General features: G+C 35.7%; 1 protein-coding gene and 1 non-coding gene across 6 annotated transcripts; both read left to right on the top strand.

The window, feature by feature from the left end:
• The first annotated feature begins 2,953 nt into the window (after nt 1-2,953).
• Nucleotides 2,954-7,750, top strand: LOC117923424 (pentatricopeptide repeat-containing protein At3g09040, mitochondrial-like). Of its 5 annotated transcripts, none has more exons than XM_034841703.1 (4): nt 2,954-5,575; nt 5,662-5,736; nt 6,734-6,822; nt 7,353-7,750. In XM_034841703.1, the coding sequence occupies exon 1, from the start codon at nt 3,029-3,031 to the stop codon at nt 5,423-5,425; it is 2,397 nt and encodes a 798-aa protein (XP_034697594.1). In that variant the 5' UTR covers nt 2,954-3,028; the 3' UTR covers nt 5,426-5,575; nt 5,662-5,736; nt 6,734-6,822; nt 7,353-7,750. The 5 variants fall into 5 exon arrangements, with proteins under 5 accessions (XP_034697594.1, XP_034697593.1, XP_034697591.1 ...); XM_034841702.1 differs by having other exon boundaries at nt 5,851-6,822; XM_034841700.1 differs by having other exon boundaries at nt 5,662-5,976.
• Nucleotides 7,751-16,569: 8,819 nt separating this feature from the next.
• Nucleotides 16,570-16,676, top strand: LOC117924406. Its single transcript, XR_004652773.1, has one exon. It is a non-coding gene; the product is annotated as a small nucleolar RNA R71 (small nucleolar RNA).
• Nucleotides 16,677-20,558: the final 3,882 nt, after the last annotated feature.

The raw sequence follows: 20,558 nt of genomic DNA, 5'->3' as shown, positions 1-20,558 counted from the left end.
TTTTCCTTCATATTTTTGTTTTCTCGTTAGTTTTCTTTCTAGCCAATCAAACTCTGAGGATTTTTCCTCAGAGGATGAGCGGCTAGGCTCTTTGTCTCTTGGAGTAAAGAAAGTCGGGTAAGTTTCCTCATGTAGAAATTGGAAGTTTTGTTGTTTTAGTTTTTAATGAAGAGAAAGTGTGACCAGTTAATGGTTTTTATCTTTTTAGTTAACTTAAAACGCCTTTAATTCACCTGGGCCAACACTTGATAAGGCAAGTGATCTCCGTTCATTGAGATGCACTAGTTTATCTCTTGAGAGCCTTTGGGAGGTGGTTTGAAGGTAGGATTTTCTAGAATAGCCAACACTTGGTAAGCTTTTGGACTCTAAGGAGACATCCATTAGTTATCTCTTACGAGCTTTTGACGGGTAATCCAAGGTTAAAGATCACCTTGAATGGCAAACGCTAGGTGAGTGGCATGAGTCATTGCAAGATGCATTAGTGAGAGGGATTTAGTGTTTGAACCCATTAAAGGGAAGCATCTGTACCACATCGGTTAGAGAATTAACTATATGTTAATTCTCTAATGCGAGGAAAAGAAACAAGTGACCAAAACTCCCTTTTTATACAAGGAATCTGAGCCCAGTGATCTAAACTCCAAGAAACATTTTTCTTTGTAATTAAAATCAGTTACTACTATTTTTGGTTTCACTTAAAAACCAACCTTTTCACACATCTTTATGTTTTCTTTTAGAGCTAACCTTGAAATGAAAAATCACCAATTTAGCTTTGAATTGATATCAATTGTGAAATGAAAACCCATCCCAGTGAACGACCCTAGAGCCACTATGCTATGCTAGCTAAGGCTATCCTAGTACATGGTGTAATAGGTTATAAATTTTGTTGATTACTCCCTTCTGAGGACCACAATCAATGGACACCAGCTGGACACGTATCAAATGACACCATTGTCAGGGACCATTGAGAGAACATGAATCAGCTGAGACACCAATTGGGAACGAATCAGTATTTTCCTTAATTATTCATAGTCTTTGTTTTATCAACTAATATTTGGGTCATGCCTCCAAGCCCCATGTTTGGCTTAAATATAACACTTTCATTTGGGCCATGCTTTCAGGCCCGGTTTTCTGGCTTGTTTGGGTTAAAGGCAATGTTGGAAGGTATTTATAGAGCACATGGAGCACATAAAATTCATGTGCTTCCGATGTGGGATTGGGAATGAGATTGATTAGAGGAAAACATTGCCTCTTTGAGGTTTGGACGCATGGAACTTTGAAGTTTGAACCATGAGCATTGCACCATAATGTTGTTTATATATATATATATATATAATAAGAATCTAATATTAATGTTTTTATTTCAAACTTTTATCATATAAAATCTTTTAAAAAATGTAAATGTTTAAATTCCTGTTTATTTTTATAATAATATTATAATAATAATTATAAAAATAATATAAATTAATTAATAGAATAATTTTAAAACAATAAAATACAAAGACAAAAAGATAAAATTAAATATTATAAATTTTTTCATCTTAAATATTTCTTCATTCTTAAATATTACATATTTCTATTTAATAAAATTTTAAATATTAAACTTTATTATTTAATTTAATATACCAAATATAAAAATTAAACATTATTAAAATTTGTAATTTTATATATTTGTAATTTTTATAATTATTTTTAATTTTATATAATATATAAATTATATATTTAATTATTTATTACATCACCGGTTCAACCCCGACCAGTGAACCGTGAATCGATAATTTTTCCGGTTCAATGACCAGTTCGGTTCTGAAAACATTGGTTTACACACAAAAATAAACGAAGAAGGAAGGTTCCTACTATTAAGTTGTTTTTTTATTTTTAGTCTTTTAGTTTTTTTAAACATGTGGAGGCTGACTTGACCGAAGGAGGAGGGCATTTTGGGAATTAAAAAACAACTCAGCCCAAAGTGCATGAGACCCAAAATATTTTTGGGGTTAGCATCGTAAACTTGAAATTGGCAAACCTAGGGTTTGAATATACTATTATTTTGATATTGATGCCTGAAACCTAAGTTTCCCAAGAATTTTTAACTTCTCAAAAACCAAGGCAAGCATGACCATAGAAAGAAAGAAAAAAAGACTAAAAGCTTGATTCACTATGTGATTTAAAAACTTCTTTTTTTGGAAGAAAATTATTTTTAAAAACACTAAAAGCTTGTTATTTGAACATAGTTTTTAAAAACAAAATGAAATACAAAATAATTTTTAGAAAATATTTAGAATTTTTTTCATCTATCTTGAAAAATAAAAGAAAAAATGTGAAAAAATAAAAAGGTAAAAACTATAAAAGGTAAATAAAGTAGAACATGATATTTATTTACCTTTTACACCTAATAACGAAAATTTCAAATATGATATTCTTTTGAATTAAAAGTGTTTTTCTAAACTTCTTAACTTATCTAATTTTTTAATTAGTCGAATCAATTCTATATTTAAGTGACACAAAATAAATAAAATTTATTAAATTAGAACTAGAAAATCATCAAATTCAAAAGAGACCCAATTAACATTAGAAAGTCATAAAACAATATTTATTTTGTTTTTTTTTTCATTAGACAAATAAACTTCAAATTAATTAAGACTAAAAATTAAAAAATAAATCAAACACTTAAAAATTTGTTTTTTCAAAACAAATTTATAAAAAAAAAACCATTTTACATCAACAATTTATCAAACACATTTTTTAAGTTAGAAAATTATTTTTATGTTAAAAAAGTATTTTTTTTTTAGTTTGCAGCTTAATTGAAAGCTATGAAACAAGTCTAATATATATCAAAACTAGAATTGGCACAATACTACGAAGTGGCTGTCCTAAATAAGTTTTTAAGAATAGCCTTCCAACATGGTTTTATTTTCCTCCAAGCACACAAGTAAAAGGCTTTCTAAACATATTTTAAAATCCTTCTACTCTGAAATTATTTTCTTAAAACACGTGAGAATGTAGGAGTTGACACGATCCAACTTTCGATGAGATGAGAGGCTCAACGGTTCCTTTTGTTTCAAAGCTCAATCATCTTTCTCTATTTACTAATAAAATGCTTAGAAATCAACACCATGTCTATGCATCCAAATCCTGCAATTGTTCCTCTTCTCTCTCATTTAGAAATGACCCAACTGCCCTCTCCACTGCACTTACTCACTCTGCAAATTCAAAATGTATTCTTCTCGGAAGTCAAATACACGCCCAGATCATCAAGTTGGGATTCTGCAATGACATTTTCTCACAAAATAATCTCATCAAGATGTACACCAAATGTGGGTTCTTGGCTGGTGGGCTTAAGGTGTTTGGTGAAATGCCTATGAAAAACCTTGTTTCTTGGACTTTGGTGGTCTCTGGTGCTGTACAAAATGGTGAGTTTGAGATGGGTCTGGGGGTGTATTTGGAGATGATAAGAACTGGGTTGGTCCCTAATGAGTTTGCTCTTGGCTGTGTTACGAAGGCGTGTGCTGCTTTGGGGGGTAAAGAATTGGGTTTGTGCGTACATTGTTTTGCTCTGAAAGTTGGAATGGAGAAGAATCCATTTGTGGGTAGTTCCATTTTGAACATGTATGCTAAGTTGGGGGATATTGAAGATGCTGAGCGGGTGTTTGAGTGTATGGACAATCTTGTTGTTGGTTGTTGGAATGCTATGATTGGAGGCTATGCACAATGTAGTTATGGCTTTGAAAGTCTCAAGATTGTGTCTTTGATGCAATATAAAGGAATAAGTATGGATGCTTTCACCTTCATTAATGCTCTCAAAGGGTGCTTGGTTGTGGGTAATTTGAATTTTGGAAGACAGATTCATGGATTGATCATTCAGAGTGAGGTGGGATTTAGTACTGCAGTAATGAATTCTCTTATGGACATGTACTTTAAAAATGGTGGAGGGTTGTATGCTTTGAAGGTTTTTGATAGGTTGCAAGATAAAGATATTATATCTTGGAATACTGTGTTTGCAGGCTTATCACAAGGTGATGATGCAAGAGAAATAGGAAGATTCTTCCATAAATTAATGTTAACAGGCCTAAAGCCCAACTGTGTGACTTTCTCAATCTTGTTTAGATTTTGTGGAGAGGCTCTTGATCTTGTTTCTGGGCTTCAGTTTTATTGTCTTGCTTTTCAGTTTGGAATCTCTGATGAAGCAAGTGTCACCAGCTCACTCATCAATATGTTCTCTAAATGTGGGGCAATGAGGATGGCATGTTTAGTGTTTGACAGTGCACCTTTCAAAAGCATACATACTTGCAATGAAATGATTTCTGGTTATAATTTAAATTGTCATAATGCAGATGCCCTGAACCTTTTCTGTAACTTAAACGGCCTGGGACTTGAAGCAGACGAGTGTACCTTCTCAAGCGCCTTGGAAGCTTGTTTCAGAACTGAAAACCAAAAATTAGGTAGACAAATGCATGGCACTATAGTTAAGTCTGGTTTTGCATCTCAAGGATATGTCTGTAGTTCATTACTCAAGTGTTATGTTGGATTTGGACTGCTAGATGATTCTTTTGAGTTTTTTAATGGGGTTGAGAGATTAGATTTGGTATCTTGGGGGGCCATGATTTCTGCATTGGTGCATAAAGGTTATAGCTCAGAAGCTATTGGTCTTCTTAACCGTCTGAAGGAAGCTGGTGGGAAGCCTGACGAGTTTATCTTTGGCAGCATTTTTAATTGTTGTGCTGGTATTGCAGCTTATCGCCAAACTAAATCTGTCCATTCCCTTGTTGTCAAAATGGGATATGAGGCACATGTATTTGTAGCGAGTGCAGTAATAGATGCGTATGCAAAATGTGGGGACATTGAAAATGCAAGAAGAGTTTTTGATCAAACATCCAGATTTCGTGATGTTATTCTTTTTAATACTATGGTCATAGCATATGCACATCATGGTCTTGTAAGGGAAGCTGTGGAAACGTTTGAAAAGATGAAGTTGGCTACCCTAGAGCCTAGCCAAGCCACTTTTGTTTCAGTTATATCTGCTTGTAGTCATCTTGGTCTTGTTGAACAAGGCGATATTTTCTTCAAATCGATGAACTTGGATTATGGGATGGACCCTTCTCCAGATAATTACGGCTGCTTAGTTGACTTGTTTTCACGAAATGGATTTCTTGAAGATGCTAAACATATAATTGAAACAATGCCTTTTCCTCCCTGGCCAGCTATTTGGAGATCCTTGTTGAATGGCTGTAGGATACATGGAAATAAAGAATTGGGAGAATGGGCTGCTAAGAAACTACTTCAGTTGGTTCCTGAGAATGATGCAGCATATGTTTTACTGTCAAAGGTTTATTCTGAAGAGGGTAGTTGGAGTGATGCTGCAAAGGTGAGGAAGGGGATGATAGAAAGAGGATTATGGAAAGATCCAGGTTGTAGTTGGATTGAGATATAATAAAATATCCACTCTTTGGATGAGAAAACTCTAAACTAAGTTTCACTGGGCTGTTTGAATGATTTTGATTCTGGTTCTTGACCACTAATTTTTCAAAATCAAGATTGCTTTTTCTGGAGGAAAGTTCTGTCCCTAACACATGGAAACAAGGTATGCTCTTTGTGCGATGATCTTTATGTTTACGGCACCATCATTTTCTCTTCTTTTCACCCGCTCTTTTTTTTTCTTACCTACAGCACATCCTGGTTCTCCAAGGACTAGCCTTCCAAAAGCAATAATTGCATTTCCCTGGGGAAACACAAGAAACCAAAGTATGCTCTTCATACAATAATTTTTATGTTTGTGGTGCCGTCATATCTCTCTTCTTTTCACCTTCTCTTTTTTCTTATATTGTTTCTGTGTGATCCTCTTTTATCACATGGCAGATAACAACTGCATGTATTTCCTTTTCCTATAAACTCCTTTGGTATTTCAGCCCTTTTGGATACCAGCTCTTGGAAATGGGTGTTGAAAAAACCTGAGTACTGTTTTGGTACAGAAGAAGAATAAAGGTATTTGTTCATAACAATTTCGCACTTGTTGAATGTGATGAAAGATGCTTCCTTTTCTATTTCCAGTGAATAGGCTGGATATACCAGCCTCTTTCATCTCCTATTATGCTATCCTTCAAAGTATGGCTTGTGAATCTTATAGTCATGACGGTGCTGCCTCTTCCAAACTGGGCACATTTCTTCTCATAATCTGTTTTTTGTCATTGTTTTCTCTTGAGCTTGATCATATTTGTGTATAATATTAGTTCTGGCATAATAAAACTCAGCAGGTTTATTGATCATGACAGTTTTTCTGATGGTTAAAAAAATTGAGATGGAAAAATTTTAAGTAGGCATCTTTTGAAAACTAAGCCTTAAGCGATTGTCTTATCTGCCTCATAGCTGAGCAAACCCTTCTATGGTGTCTATGATGTGTATGGGCAAATGGAGATTTAGCCAACTGCCCTGACTTGATTTAGTAGGATCATTGCATTGGCTGTTTGTATTCTTTGAAGGCATTCTTGAAATGTAATACATGAGGTTGGTTGTGGTACTAAGGGGAGTCTCAAATGCATTTGGAATTTTGTACACTGAGAAACTAGTCTTCTTTATGGAAAATTTGAAAAAAAAAAAAAAAAAAAAAAGAAAGAAAAAAAGTGGAATTGGTGCTTATTAGAATGCCTCTTGAACTCAATTTATTTACTTCTCTTGTTAGTGTAAATATTCATTTGAATTATATGTGCTGCTGCCATTTCTAACATGACTTCTATCATTTAAGGCAAAACAAGATGAGCAGGTCATGGTTACAAATGTTGTAGATTCCAGCTACAAATTTGATCTGTTGTCTGCTATCCCTTCACTGGTTTGGTTAGTATAATTCTTACCATATCAGCTACCAACAGGAGTAGTAATTCATATTTGAGCAACTAGTAGTATGGCATCTTTACCTTTATTCTTTAGCTTTTCTCTGCAAAAAGTCATGTCTAGAGTTGCATTCTTATAACCACTAATCTGTGATGATATCTTATATTATTACTGCACTGCATGACATGTATTTCCTCTTCTACTTATATTATGGAATGTGGTTGCAGTCATTTGTTTATTGCTTTATAATGATTGCTTAATTACAGTATTGATTTCAAATATGTATGTTTCGTTGTAACACGAAGTGTGATTATATATGACTGTACTTATGATTGAAGTGAATTATAATCCAATTGCTTTGGCTTGTTTACCAATGTCAATAATTGATGATTACACAAATCAAACAATTCTGAGTTCACCTCAAATTGATTAATTTGGATGCAATGAGAATATTTCATTGCTCCAAAAAAAATTCATCCCATGAGTTGCATGACCTCCTACCTGTATGAACATTAAAAATCTCATTCCTACAGGTCCCGACTTCCATCATACTGGGCTCTCCAAAGAGAGATTCTTCTCAGAAAAGATGTTGAAGCCAAAGGCCGTCTTAAGCTCCCTTTTGGTGAAGTTTGTTTAGAGGGGAAATAAGAGGAAGAAATGAAGAATGTAATCAATAACAGGATCCTTACCGCCCATGTTTCAAGTGGGATCTGCAGCCGTATGAGACTAGGACACACCTGGAAGGTGATTTTCTCAAGTTTGAGAGCCCTTTTGTTGGCTGACTTCAGCTGGTAAGGCATGTTTGGATTGTTGGAATAGGGAATGAGAATGAAAAATCAATTTCATTTCCGATGTATTATTATATTTGGATTGTTTTTTAGAATAAGAATAAGAATTAAAAGTTCATTTTCATGGAAATTATATTTCACTTTTGCCAGGAGTTTGATATCTCTCTTTGATATGGTATTGTGATTTACCTCTATTCCCATCATATTCCCATTTCTATTATGCAATGATTTTTCAAATGCTTTCACCAGCTTTTCTCTTGTTTAGAGGTGTGTTTTAAGGGGAAAAATGAAGGTTTGTTTTTAGAACGTTTTCAAAAATAGTTTTCAAAAAAATAGTTTTTTTGAGCGATTCTGAAAAATAGTTCTCAATTGTTTTTAAGAATAAAATTTTGTTTGGATCTCAAATATGAAAAACAGTTTTCTCAACCTATTCTTGATTCAAATACTATACTCTTATATATGATGCAAAAGTTTTTAAAGTATTCATTATATTTTTAATTATTTTTTAAAACACTCTATTGAAAACAACCGAAAACACCTAATATTTGTTCTAAAAACAACATATTTTCTTAACAAATTCTCAAAAAAATTGTTTTCAAAAGGTTGTTAAGCGTGTTTCTTGTTTTAGAAAACTGTTTTTTTGTTTTAAAAAAACAAAAAATTATTTTCAAGAATAAAAATTTGGGTTGTTATATTTATTTTCTAACTAAGAATTATTTGAGTTGTTAATGAAAGGATGAACTTATGGTTTTTCATCACCCACAAGCAGCTTAGTTGTCATTTGGAATTACCTAATGTACAACTCTGTGGGCATTAGTTGTAATGACTTGTACAAATATTGTTTAATTTGGACTTATTCCGCTCTCATAACTTTAAAACATATCTATACTAGTCAAATAAAATATTATAAATCATGTATCGGGTAATTCTTGTTTTGAAATCACATGATGTATGTCTCTCATCTAAGTACTTGTAATGGTTGTTATAACTGTTGTCTATTTTGAACTAATTAGTCTTCAAGACTTTAAAATATATTTACATAAGTTAAATAAGATGTTACATATAACCATGGCTTTCCCAAACCTCTATTATTTGAGTTGTTAATGAAAGGATGAACTTATGGTTTTTCATCACCCACAAGCAGCTTAGTTGTCATTTGGAATTACCTAATGTACAACTCTGTGGGCATTAGTTGTAATGACTTGTACAAATATTGTTTAATTTGGACTTATTCCGCTCTCATAACTTTAAAACATATCTATACTAGTCAAATAAAATATTATAAATCATGTATCGGGTAATTCTTGTTTTGAAATCACATGATGTATGTCTCTCATCTAAGTACTTGTAATGGTTGTTATAACTGTTGTCTATTTTGAACTAATTAGTCTTCAAGACTTTAAAATATATTTACATAAGTTAAATAAGATGTTACATATAACCATGGCTTTCCCAAACCTCTATTATTTGAGTTGTTAATGAAAGGATGAACTTATGGTTTTTCATCACCCACAAGCAGCTTAGTTGTCATTTGGAATTACCTAATGTACAACTCTGTGGGCATTAGTTGTAATGACTTGTACAAATATTGTTTAATTTGGACTTATTCCGCTCTCATAACTTTAAAACATATCTATACTAGTCAAATAAAATATTATAAATCATGTATCGGGTAATTCTTGTTTTGAAATCACATGATGTATGTCTCTCATCTAAGTACTTGTAATGGTTGTTATAACTGTTGTCTATTTTGAACTAATTAGTCTTCAAGACTTTAAAATATATTTACATAAGTTAAATAAGATGTTACATATAACCATGGCTTTCCCAAACCTCTATTATTTGAGTTGTTAATGAAAGGATGAACTTATGGTTTTTCATCACCCACAAGCAGCTTAGTTGTCATTTGGAATTACCTAATGTACAACTCTGTGGGCATTAGTTGTAATGACTTGTACAAATATTGTTTAATTTGGACTTATTCCGCTCTCATAACTTTAAAACATATCTATACTAGTCAAATAAAATATTATAAATCATGTATCGGGTAATTCTTGTTTTGAAATCACATGATGTATGTCTCTCATCTAAGTACTTGTAATGGTTGTTATAACTGTTGTCTATTTTGAACTAATTAGTCTTCAAGACTTTAAAATATATTTACATAAGTTAAATAAGATGTTACATATAACCATGGCTTTCCCAAACCTCTATTATTTGAGTTGTTAATGAAAGGATGAACTTATGGTTTTTCATCACCCACAAGCAGCTTAGTTGTCATTTGGAATTACCTAATGTACAACTCTGTGGGCATTAGTTGTAATGACTTGTACAAATATTGTTTAATTTGGACTTATTCCGCTCTCATAACTTTAAAACATATCTATACTAGTCAAATAAAATATTATAAATCATGTATCGGGTAATTCTTGTTTTGAAATCACATGATGTATGTCTCTCATCTAAGTACTTGTAATGGTTGTTATAACTGTTGTCTATTTTGAACTAATTAGTCTTCAAGACTTTAAAATATATTTACATAAGTTAAATAAGATGTTACATATAACCATGGCTTTCCCAAACCTCTATTTAGGGTTTTGGTGGGATCCCAGACGCCTCGAGTAGTCATAGACTGATAAAAGTCTAGAACTACTCTGGGATAATAGAACTGCCTAGGGGTGAGGAGATGCTCCATGTGATACCTCTATAGCAAACGGAATGAATCCCTGAGCTCTGGCTGTTGTCTGAGAGCATCAATGTCGAACTAGGTCTCTGAGTGGAATGATCGATCTCTGCAATCCAGGTTGCCCTCTATAGGCGGCCCTGCGATCATAGGACGCTTGATGATGGTCTCGAGAGGAATCCCCACAGGAATCTGAGAGTCCTCAGTAGGCGGCTCTGCCTGAGGTGGCTGGGATGGCTCTCCAGGACCTGAGAACTTGGCCCTCTTCGCGGGTGGCCGAGAAGCAGGCCTCTTGGCTTTGGTGATGGGCGGCACAGGGTCAGTGGGTGGCCTCCTGGTGGGATACCGGTGCTGAGAAGGCGTTCCACCCTCAGATGAGGGAACGGTGGAGTCCTGAGCATGTAGCGAAGTGGCGTCTCTGATGGCGAACTGTGTTGGTCGAGGCATCGACGAGGATGGGGATGCGGAAAGGCCTCCCCTAGTCTTTGCCATGGCCGAAATGCTTAGGAAGAAAACTGATCAGATTCTAGAGAGGTGGAGATGGCACGCGGGGCTTGCGTCTCTTTGGCTTCTCTACTTCAAGGGTTTAAATAGAAATGGGGGAAACTAATTTGGAGTGGCTTGATGTTTAAAAATTCCCATGGCAACCGAAAAGTCGTTTTTGAAAGTTAGGCAAAGTCCTGGGGGTAAAAAAAATGGGTTTAAAAGTCAGTTAGGAGTTTTCGCAGCTTAAAATTTCACCGTGCGAAATTTTCGCACCTTAAACTGAGAATTTCGCACCTTGAATTGAGTTTTGCACTGTGCGAAATTTTCGCACCTTGTTTCGCATGGTGCGAAACCATTCCGATACTTAAGGTGATGACACTCGTGTGCCAGAGAGGTGTTTCGCACAGTGCGAAAATTTTCGCACCTTGAATAGTGGTGTGCGAAACTGACGTTTAGAGAATTCACACCTTGGACTGTATCGTGCGAAATTTTCGCACCTTGATTCGCACTGTGCGAAAATTGGTTTGGGCTGTGCGAAATGCCACTCGTGTGCCAAGAGGGTGTTTCTCACGGTGCGAAAATTTTCGCACCTTGGATTGAGGTGTGCAAAATTTTGCTTTTGGAATTTCGCACCTTGGAATGCATTTTCGCGTGTTGGATTCCACCGTGCGAAATTTTTGCACCTTGAAATGTAGTGCTCTGTTCCCTTTGTTTTGCTCCCCTGTTTTGCTTTTCAAGGCTTCTCCACACTTTTCTTGATTTTTTTCTGAAATTTAACATCAAAATTGACTCGAATTAAGACGAAATAAACCAAATTTGAGCAAGAATTAAAATCAAAAGAAATAAAAATAACAATAAAACTATAAAACTATAAAATTCATGGACTTATATAGTCCATGAAACCCTGCTCTCCCTCAAAGTTGTTGTGGTTCAAGGAGGTTGATCTCCTCCTTGTCTGCATTGTAAGGCTCTATGAATGGCTTGAGACGATGACCATTGACTTTGAAGGTTTGATTGCCTTTGGAATTGAATAATTCCACCACTCCATTGAGATGCACTTGGTGAATAATGAAAGGACCTATCCACCTTGACTTGAGCTTCCCGTGAAAGATGTGGAGCCTTGAGTCATAGAGTAGGACTCTTTGCCCTTCCTTGAATTCTTTGTTGGAGATTAGCTGATCATGCCACCTTTTCATCCTCTGTTTTGCAATTTTGGAATTAAGGTAAGCATCATTTCTTAATTCCTCCATCTCATTAAGGTCTAAGCACCTCTTTGCCCCTACTCTGATCAAGTCCATGTTCAATTGCTTGATTGCCTACCAAGCCTTATATTCAACCTCCACAGGGAGATGACACACTTTACCATAAACAAGGCGATAAGGAGACATTCCAAGAATGGTCTTATAAGCGGTCCTATAAGCCCATAATGAATCCAGGAGCTTAATAGACCAATCCTTCCTATTCACATTCACTACCTTCATCAGTATATTCTTGATTTCCCGGTTGGGTAACTCAACTTGGCCACTTGTTTGAGGGTGATAAGGTGTAGCTACCTTGTGCTTGACCCCATATTTGGCTAGAAGAGTCTCAAAAGGCTTGTTGAAAAAGTGGGTTCCTTCATCACTTATAATGGCCTTAGGCACTCCAAATCTTGAAAAGATGTTCTCCTTGAGAAATTTGAGAACCACCTTATGATCATTGCTCCTACATGGGATTGCTTCTACCCACTTAGAGACATAATCCACTCCCACCAAAATGTAGGAGTGTCCAAATGACATTGGAAATGGTCCCATGAAGTCTATCCCCCAAACATCAAAGACATCCACTATCAAGATGGGGTTTAAGGGCATCATATTCCGGCGTGTTAGCTTCCCAAGCCTTTGACACCGATCACATCCCTTGCACATAGCGTGGGCATCCTTGAAAAGAGAGGGCCACCAAAAACCTGATTGGACCACTCTCATGTCTGTTTTCTAGGAAGCAAAATGACCTCCACATGCACTATCATGACAATGGGATAGAATTCCTGATTGTTCTTGTTCAGGAACACATTTCCTTATGATTTGATCCGCACAATATTTGAAGAGAAAAGGCTCCTCCCAATAATAGGCATGGATCTTAGCAAAGAAATGCTTCTTGTCTTGGACACTCCACTCACTTGGAACTTCTCCAGTAACCAAGTAATTTGCAATGTGAGAATACCATGGAGCTACCTCTATTGACATGAGAGACTCCTCAGGGAAGTCATCATTGATAGGTAGACCATGTGAGTCATGTGCTATCACAAGTCTTGACAAGTGGTCAGCTACCACATTTTCTACTCCTTTTTTATCCCGGATTTGGAGATTGAATTCTTGAAGCAAAAGGATCCATCTTATCAATCTTGCCTTGGCATCTTGCTTGGTTAGCAAGTACTTCAAAGCAGAATGGTCAATGAACACCACTATAAAGGACCCTACCAAATAGGCACGAAACTTATCCAAGGCAAAAACTACTGCCAACAACTCCTTTTCAGTAGTTGTGTAGTTCCTTTGAGCCTCATTCAAAGTTTGCTTGCATAATAAATCACATAGGGCTTTCCATCTTCTCTTTGCCCCAAAACAGCCCCCATAGCAAGATCACTTGCATCACACATTACCTCAAAAGGTAATTTCCAATTTGGGGCTCTCACTATTGGTGCAGTTGTGAGGAATTGCTTCAGTTCCTCAAAACTCTTATGACATTTCTCATCCCACACAAACTTGACATCCTTTACCAAGAGTTCACAAAGAGGTTTTGAGATTTTTGAGAAATCCTTAATGAACCTCCTATAGAACCCGGCATGTCCTAGGAATTGCCTAATTCCTTTAACATTTGTGGGAAGTGGCAACTTAACAATTAGCTCCACCTTTGCCTTATCTACCTCAATGCCATTCTTGGAGATTATATGTCCTAAGACAATTCCTTGTTGTACCATAAAATGGCACTTCTCCCAATTTAGCACTAGGTCTTTCTTAATACATCTTTGGAGAACAACTTCTAAATTCAACAAACACTCCTTATACGAACCTCCATATACAGTGATGTCATCCATGAAGACTTCCATGATGCGCTCCACCATATCACTGAAGATGCTTAGCATACATTTTTGGAAAGTTGCAGGTGCATTACATAGACCAAAGGGCATCCTCCTATAGGCAAAAGTACCAAAGGGGCAAGTGAAGGTTGTCTTTTCTTGATCTTCCAAATCAATCTCTATTTGGAAGTACCTCGAGTAACCATCCAAAAAACAGTAGAAAGGATGCCCTGAGACTCTCTCAAGGACTTGGTCTATGAAAGGCAATGGGAAATAGTCTTTCCTAGTCACTGAATTCAACCTCCTGTAGTCTATACACACCCTCTATCCTGAGGTAAGACGTGTAGAGACTTCCTCCCCTTTCTCATTCTGGATCACAGTAATTCCAGATTTCTTTGGGACTACTTGGGTTGGGCTCACCCACAAGCTATCTGAAATGGGATATATGATCCTTGCTTAAAGTAGCTTCAGAACTTCACCCCTTACCACCTCTTGCATGTGAGGATTCAACCTCCTCTGGGGCTGCCTTACTGGTTTTGCATCTTCCTCCATGTAGATATGGTGGGTGCATACCAAAGGGCTAATCCCTTTCAGATCAGAAATTTTCCATCCAATGGCTTTTTTGCATTTTCTGAGGACTCCCAAAAGACTATCCTCTTGATCACTTGTGAGAGTTGAAGAAACCACCACTGGACATTTCTCATCTTCCTCCAAATATGCATACTTCAAATCAGTAGGAAGTGGCTTCAAAACTAGCTTTGGAGGGTCCTCCCTAGCTGCTCCTTTTGAGTCCTCCTCTTTGAACAGTGGTAAGATCTCTTCTCGTCTCCTCCAAGGAGACATGATGGCTAACACATCAGAGGGTTTAGGTAACCCTTCTTCAAGCACTCCAAGGCTTTCGTTCAAGCTCTCTTCTAAATTCTTGTCACAATGCTCTTCAACCAAAGTGTTGATCAAGCACACCTCCTCCAATCCTTCCTCCTCTTCTGGGTGAAGATGCCTCTTGCATAGGTGGAATATGTTTAATTCCAAGGTCATGTTTCCAAATGTGAGTTGCATCATCCCATTCCTACAATTGATGATGGCATTGGAGGTAGCTAGGAAAGGTCTCCCAAGGATGATTGGCACATAATTTGCTTCCTTAACAGTGGGATCGGTATCAAGCACCACAAAATCCACGGGATAGTAGAATTTGTCCACTTGAACTAGAACATCCTCTATCACCCCCCTTGGGATTTTGATTGACCTATCAGCTAAGGAGAGAGTGATGGCTGTGGGCTTTAATCCTCCAAGTCCCAGTTGCTTATATATAGAGTATGGGAGCAAATTCACACTTGCCCCCAAGTCTAGTAAAGCCTTCTCCACATGTGTCCCTCCAATGTTGACTGAAATGGTGGGACATCCCAGATCTTTGTACTTAACTGGAGACTTACACTGAATGATGGCACTTACTTGCTCAGTGAGGAATGCCTTCTTTGACACAATTAACCCTCTCTTGACCGTGCACAAGTCCTTTAAAATTTTTGCATATGTTGGGACTTGCTTGATCATATCAAGTAAGGGTATATTCACCTTCACTTGTCTCAAAACTTCAAGAATTTCTGATGAATTCTTGATTCCCTTCTTTCCATGTAAAGCTTGAAGAAAAGGGGGAGGCATATGTTTCTTCATCATATCCTCTTTAATCACTATCCTTGGCTCTTTTTCAATGCTTGATTTAGAAGCATTTTTCTTCCCACTCTTCTCTTTTTGGTTATTGCTCTCTTTAACCAAGGTTCTCCTTAACATGAGTTCTTCATCTTGCCTCACCTTAGGCAAGGGTTGATCAACCTCCTTCCCACTCCTCAACTTTGACCTCCCTCAACTTTGAAGACTCCCCATCTTGGGTTTCAACTTCATGAACACCCTTTGGATTTTGGCTTGGTTGAGAGGGAAACTTTCCTTTCTCATTCACTGTGTTGAGGTTGGTAAGCCTAGAGATGGAGTATTGAATATTATCTATCTTCTGAGATAGATCATTTTGCATCCCATCCATTCTCTTAATTTGAGAACTCTCAACATTTTCAATCTTTTGGTGCAATTGGGAGTTGATTGCCTTTTGTTCACCCACAAAGTCACCTATGACTTTACTTAGGTTCACAATGGCTTGCTCCATTGAAGAGGTTTGTTGAGGTGCTTGGGTTTGGGCTTGTGGTTGGTATGGAGGTGGCCTTGGTTTCCAAGAAAAATTTGGATGGTTTCTCCAGCTTGAATTATAGGTGTTTCCATAAGGTGCATTGTTGTTGGACCTAAATTGCCCCACAACATTGGCTTGATCACCTAACATCTCCCTCACAGCTGGGATGGTTGGGCACTCATCTACCACATGATCACATGATTAGCAAATGGTGCATGGCATGACATGGGCTTGTGTCTCGAAAATGGCTTGGACTTCATGCATTTTTTTCAACTCAAGTCCTTCCAACCTCCTTGCCATTGTTGCCACCTTAGCTTTCATGTCCATGTCTTCACTTAACATGTACATTCTACCCTTTGGATTTACAGGAGCTTTCATTCTTCCCATTTCTCTTGAGTTGAGCTCATCCCATCCTCTTGATACCTCAGACACATAACTTAAAAAGTCCATGGCTTCTTCCGGATTCTTACTCATAAAATCTCCCCCACACATGGTTTCAAGAATTTGCTTCATGGAAGAAGACATCCCATCATAAAAATAGCTCACCAAGAGCCATGTATCAAAGCCATGATGAGGACAAGCATTGATGGCCTCCATATACCTTTCCCAACATTCATAGAACTTCTCATTTTCTTTTGCAGAAAAGTTTGAGATTTGTCTCTTCAACCCATTGGTCCTATGGGTGGGGAAAAATTTCTTCAAAAATTCGGCCTGAAGATCAACCCAATTCCTTATGCTCCTTGTCCTTAAAGAGTTAAGCCATATTTTTGCCTTGCCCTTCAAAGTAAAAGGGAATAGCTTGAGTCTCATCAAGTCTATTGAAGCTCATCCCTCTCTAAAAGTATTGCACACCTCCTCAAACTCCTTGATGTGGGCATATGGGTTCTCACTCTCCATTCCATGGAAATTCGGTAGGAGGGGCACAATATGGGGCCTTATAATCAATTACTCAAGAGGAGGTACGATGCATGAGGGTGCACTCATCCTTGGCGGGTGCATTCTATCCCTCATGGATAGATATGCATTTGGATTACCCTCTTGACCGTGTTGAGAATTCTGATCCTCTTGTGGAGGGTCCATGATGTTTACACAGATATCCAATTCTGTCTCTTGAGGATTCTCTATCCTTACTAGTCTTCTCTCTTGGTCCCGAATCCAATAGGGCATGCACAAGTTATAACTTCCCTGAAAACAAAACAAAGACAACAAAAACAAAAGAAAGCTAGAAGAAAGTTAAGGTTAGAAAGAAAATGAAAGTAAACTTAACAAAAGGAATTCTACAATTAAAAGAAAGGAAATGAAGTTAGTGAAAAAGGAATTCACCAAACTTGTGATGGAAATCACAAGTAGCCTCTAAAAAGTTGTATCACTGTATCGTGGCACCATCCCTTGCAACGGCGCCATTTGATTCGTGCCCGATTGGTGTTCCAATTGATTAAACTCAATTGATGTGCTTTGATCTGAATCCTCAGACGGGAGTAATCAACAACATTTATAAACCTATTTCACCGTATACCGGGGTAGCATTTAGCTAGCATAGTATAGCAGCTCTAGGGTCGAACTCTGGGATGGGTTTTCACTCTACCAGTGATAGACTCAAGATTAGAAATTGAGTCTGATGATTTCCTTTGTCAAAAACTTAAAGTTTAAAAGAAAATAAATTTTTTTTTAAAGTGGTGTTTGGAACTAAACTAACATAGAACTAGGTAAAAATGGAAGAAAGAAAGTCTCCCGGAGCTAAAGGTTGCTAGGATCAAGTTTAGAATGCAAAACGGGAAAATTCGGATTTTTCTCCTCGCATTGGGGACAACAACATAAAGGATGGTTGTTTCCCGAACCGGTATAGGTTTAACAATGAAGATTTAATCCATAAAAAGTCAATAGAAATGGTAGTCAAGTTCCATTAATGGCTTTATACACTATGGGTCTTCACCTTGAGCCACTTTCCAATGGCTCGTACATGATAACTAATGGTCTTATGTGGATCTAGCAACAAGTATCCATAGAGACCTAAAAGCTTATCATGTATTGGCCATTCAAAGTGATTCTAAGGGATTTAAAGCAAAACTTTAGATTTAAAAGCCATTTATGAACTCCAACTACTTGTATTTAATGCACGAGAGTTTTCCACTTTTGCATCTGGACTTTTCACCTAACTTCCTTCACTCCAAGAAACCAAAGGTTTAGCCTCTCATCCTCTGGGAAAACATCCTCAGAGGTTGTTTTGCTTCCAAGAAAAAGAAAATAGAAGAGAAAAAAGGAAAGCAAAGAGAGCTCTGTATTTCTCCTTCCAAAACTATACAAAAGTTGGTCTCCTCGAACAAGCTCCTAGAGAGTTTTTTAAGTGTTTACAAGAGAGTTTATATAGGAAGGTAATTTACCCTTCCTTGAATACTTCCTAGCTAAAGAATTACATGAGTGGCTGAATACAAGGAGAAAATGGAGATTTAGACACAAAATATCAGAAGAAAAAGAGTCGGTGCACAAATATCCCAGTTTCGCACGTTGCATTCGTGACTTGCGAAAATTTCGCAAGTTGATTTCGCAACTTAGAATCCACTTTCGCACGTTGAGATCCAAGTTCGCAAGTTGCAAAATCACTTTTGCATGTTGGGCTTCACCGCGACTGCACAGCTGCCATCCACTTTAAATTTCGCACGTTGAAGTTCCAATTTCGCAAGGTGCGAAATTGTCCCTCAACTTGATGCAGTTGTCTTCCGAAGGCCATATCTTCCTCATTTCAACTCCAAATCGTACACGGTTTGAAGCGTTGGATTCTTGACTTCCTGAGCTTTGAAATGGTAGATAGCATGTAGAAAATGGACTTCGGGAAGTGCTCCAAAAGTGCGAAGGAAGACTACAGCTGCTGTCCTCTATTTTCTTCACTCTGTTTTCCTCTCTCCTTTGCTCTTTCCTTGCATACTTTGAACGACTAAGGCAAAGGACTATGAGGCTCCAAAGCTTGGTTTCTTCATGAATTTGAGCTTCCAAAAGCTTTTCCATGAACTATATACAACTCTCCCTCCTTCTTAAATTGCTTTGGTGAGCAAAAAGCTATCAAAAACACCAAAACTTAACACAATTTGATTAGAAACGATTGCAAGGGTCCCTAACATGCCAATTGAGTTAAAAGGTAATAATTACTACTCAAGAGTGTTTAAAAGAGTTAATTACAAGTTACAAAATAACACTTTTTGAGTAGTAATCAGGTACTTTAAAATATCCTTAAAATTGATAAAATTATTTTTAAAAAACAACTTATTTTTGAACAAATTTCAAAACAAACTATTTTTAATGAAAAAATTTATCATGTTTTATAACAGCACAAAACTGTTTTGATGAACAATATTTTAATTGGCTCTTAGAAACTTGCCTTAAATATATATATATATATATATATATATATATATATATATATATATATATATATATATATATATATATATATAGATATAGTTTTTAAAAATTATTTGAATAAAATTGAAAATTATTTAAAAATTTTAAAAATTGAAATTAATTATTTAAAAAATGAAAATTTTTATCATGTTTTATAACAGAACAAAACTGTTTTGATGAACAATATTTTAATTGGCTCTTAGAAACTTGCCTTAAATATATATATATATATATAGTTTTTAAAAATTATTTTAATAAAATTGAAAATTATTTAAAAATTTTAAAAAATTGAAATTAATTATTTAAAAAATTTATCATTGTCTCACATATATATATATATATTTAAAAAAATGAAATTAATTTTTAACAAGGTAAAGACAAATTCATATTGTGAACTAAAAGAAAAAAAAATCATTGTAGCATATAGATTTCTTGCATATAGTATTTGATGAATCTAACTTCTTTGTGAAGAAAGTGCAAAGGATTTTGATGAGATAGGAGTTAAAAGATGACTTTGATGGGTTAAAGATTGGTGATTACGGTTTGCCTCAGCAAGGAGAAGAGGAGGAGGAGGAGGCTGTAAAGTCAAATGTAAGTAGAAAAAACTCTATAACAAAGTCAATAAGTAAATTAAAATCTTTCAAAGGAATAAAGGTAATGTAACTCGTCATCCAAAGGACCAAATTATTGGTAATCTAACATCCTCACCCAAAGATATTTGCAGATATTCTTGTATCAAATTGAATCTAAAATTTTGGCAAGGTTAAAATTTTTAAATTAATAGTCAGTTTCATATATTTAAAATTTAAAATTTGTGAATAAATTATGTTAGAATACTTTTTAGTTATTTTAACTTTCAAATTTAATTTTTAAAAATTATCTAATTCAATTTAATTGTTTAATTGTATTTATAATATAGTTAGTAGATTAAAATTTTAATTTTACGCTTAGTTTTATTTTATTTAACGTTTTAATTGTTAAATATTTTTAATCTTCATAATGAAATATATAAAATTTTACTTGGTTATTTTAATTTTTTTAATTATATGATTTTTATAATAAAAAAGTATTTTATTTTTAAAAATTTTAGATATATAAAAATAATAAATTTATATAAGTTAAATGGATCATGAAGGGGCCATTTTGATATGATTA

The sequence above is a fragment of the Vitis riparia genome, chromosome 10 (assembly GCF_004353265.1).
Source record: "Vitis riparia cultivar Riparia Gloire de Montpellier isolate 1030 chromosome 10, EGFV_Vit.rip_1.0, whole genome shotgun sequence".
Lineage (NCBI taxonomy): Eukaryota > Viridiplantae > Streptophyta > Magnoliopsida > Vitales > Vitaceae > Vitis > Vitis riparia.
Note: the sequence above shows the minus strand (reverse complement) of the source record. Positions and strands in the feature narration are given on the sequence as shown.

What these genes read in the sequence shown, in the direction of transcription:
- LOC117923424 (XM_034841704.1), top strand. Translation starts at nt 3,029, where the DNA reads ATGAGAGGCTCAACGGTTCCTTTTGTTTCAAAGCTCAATCATCTTTCT.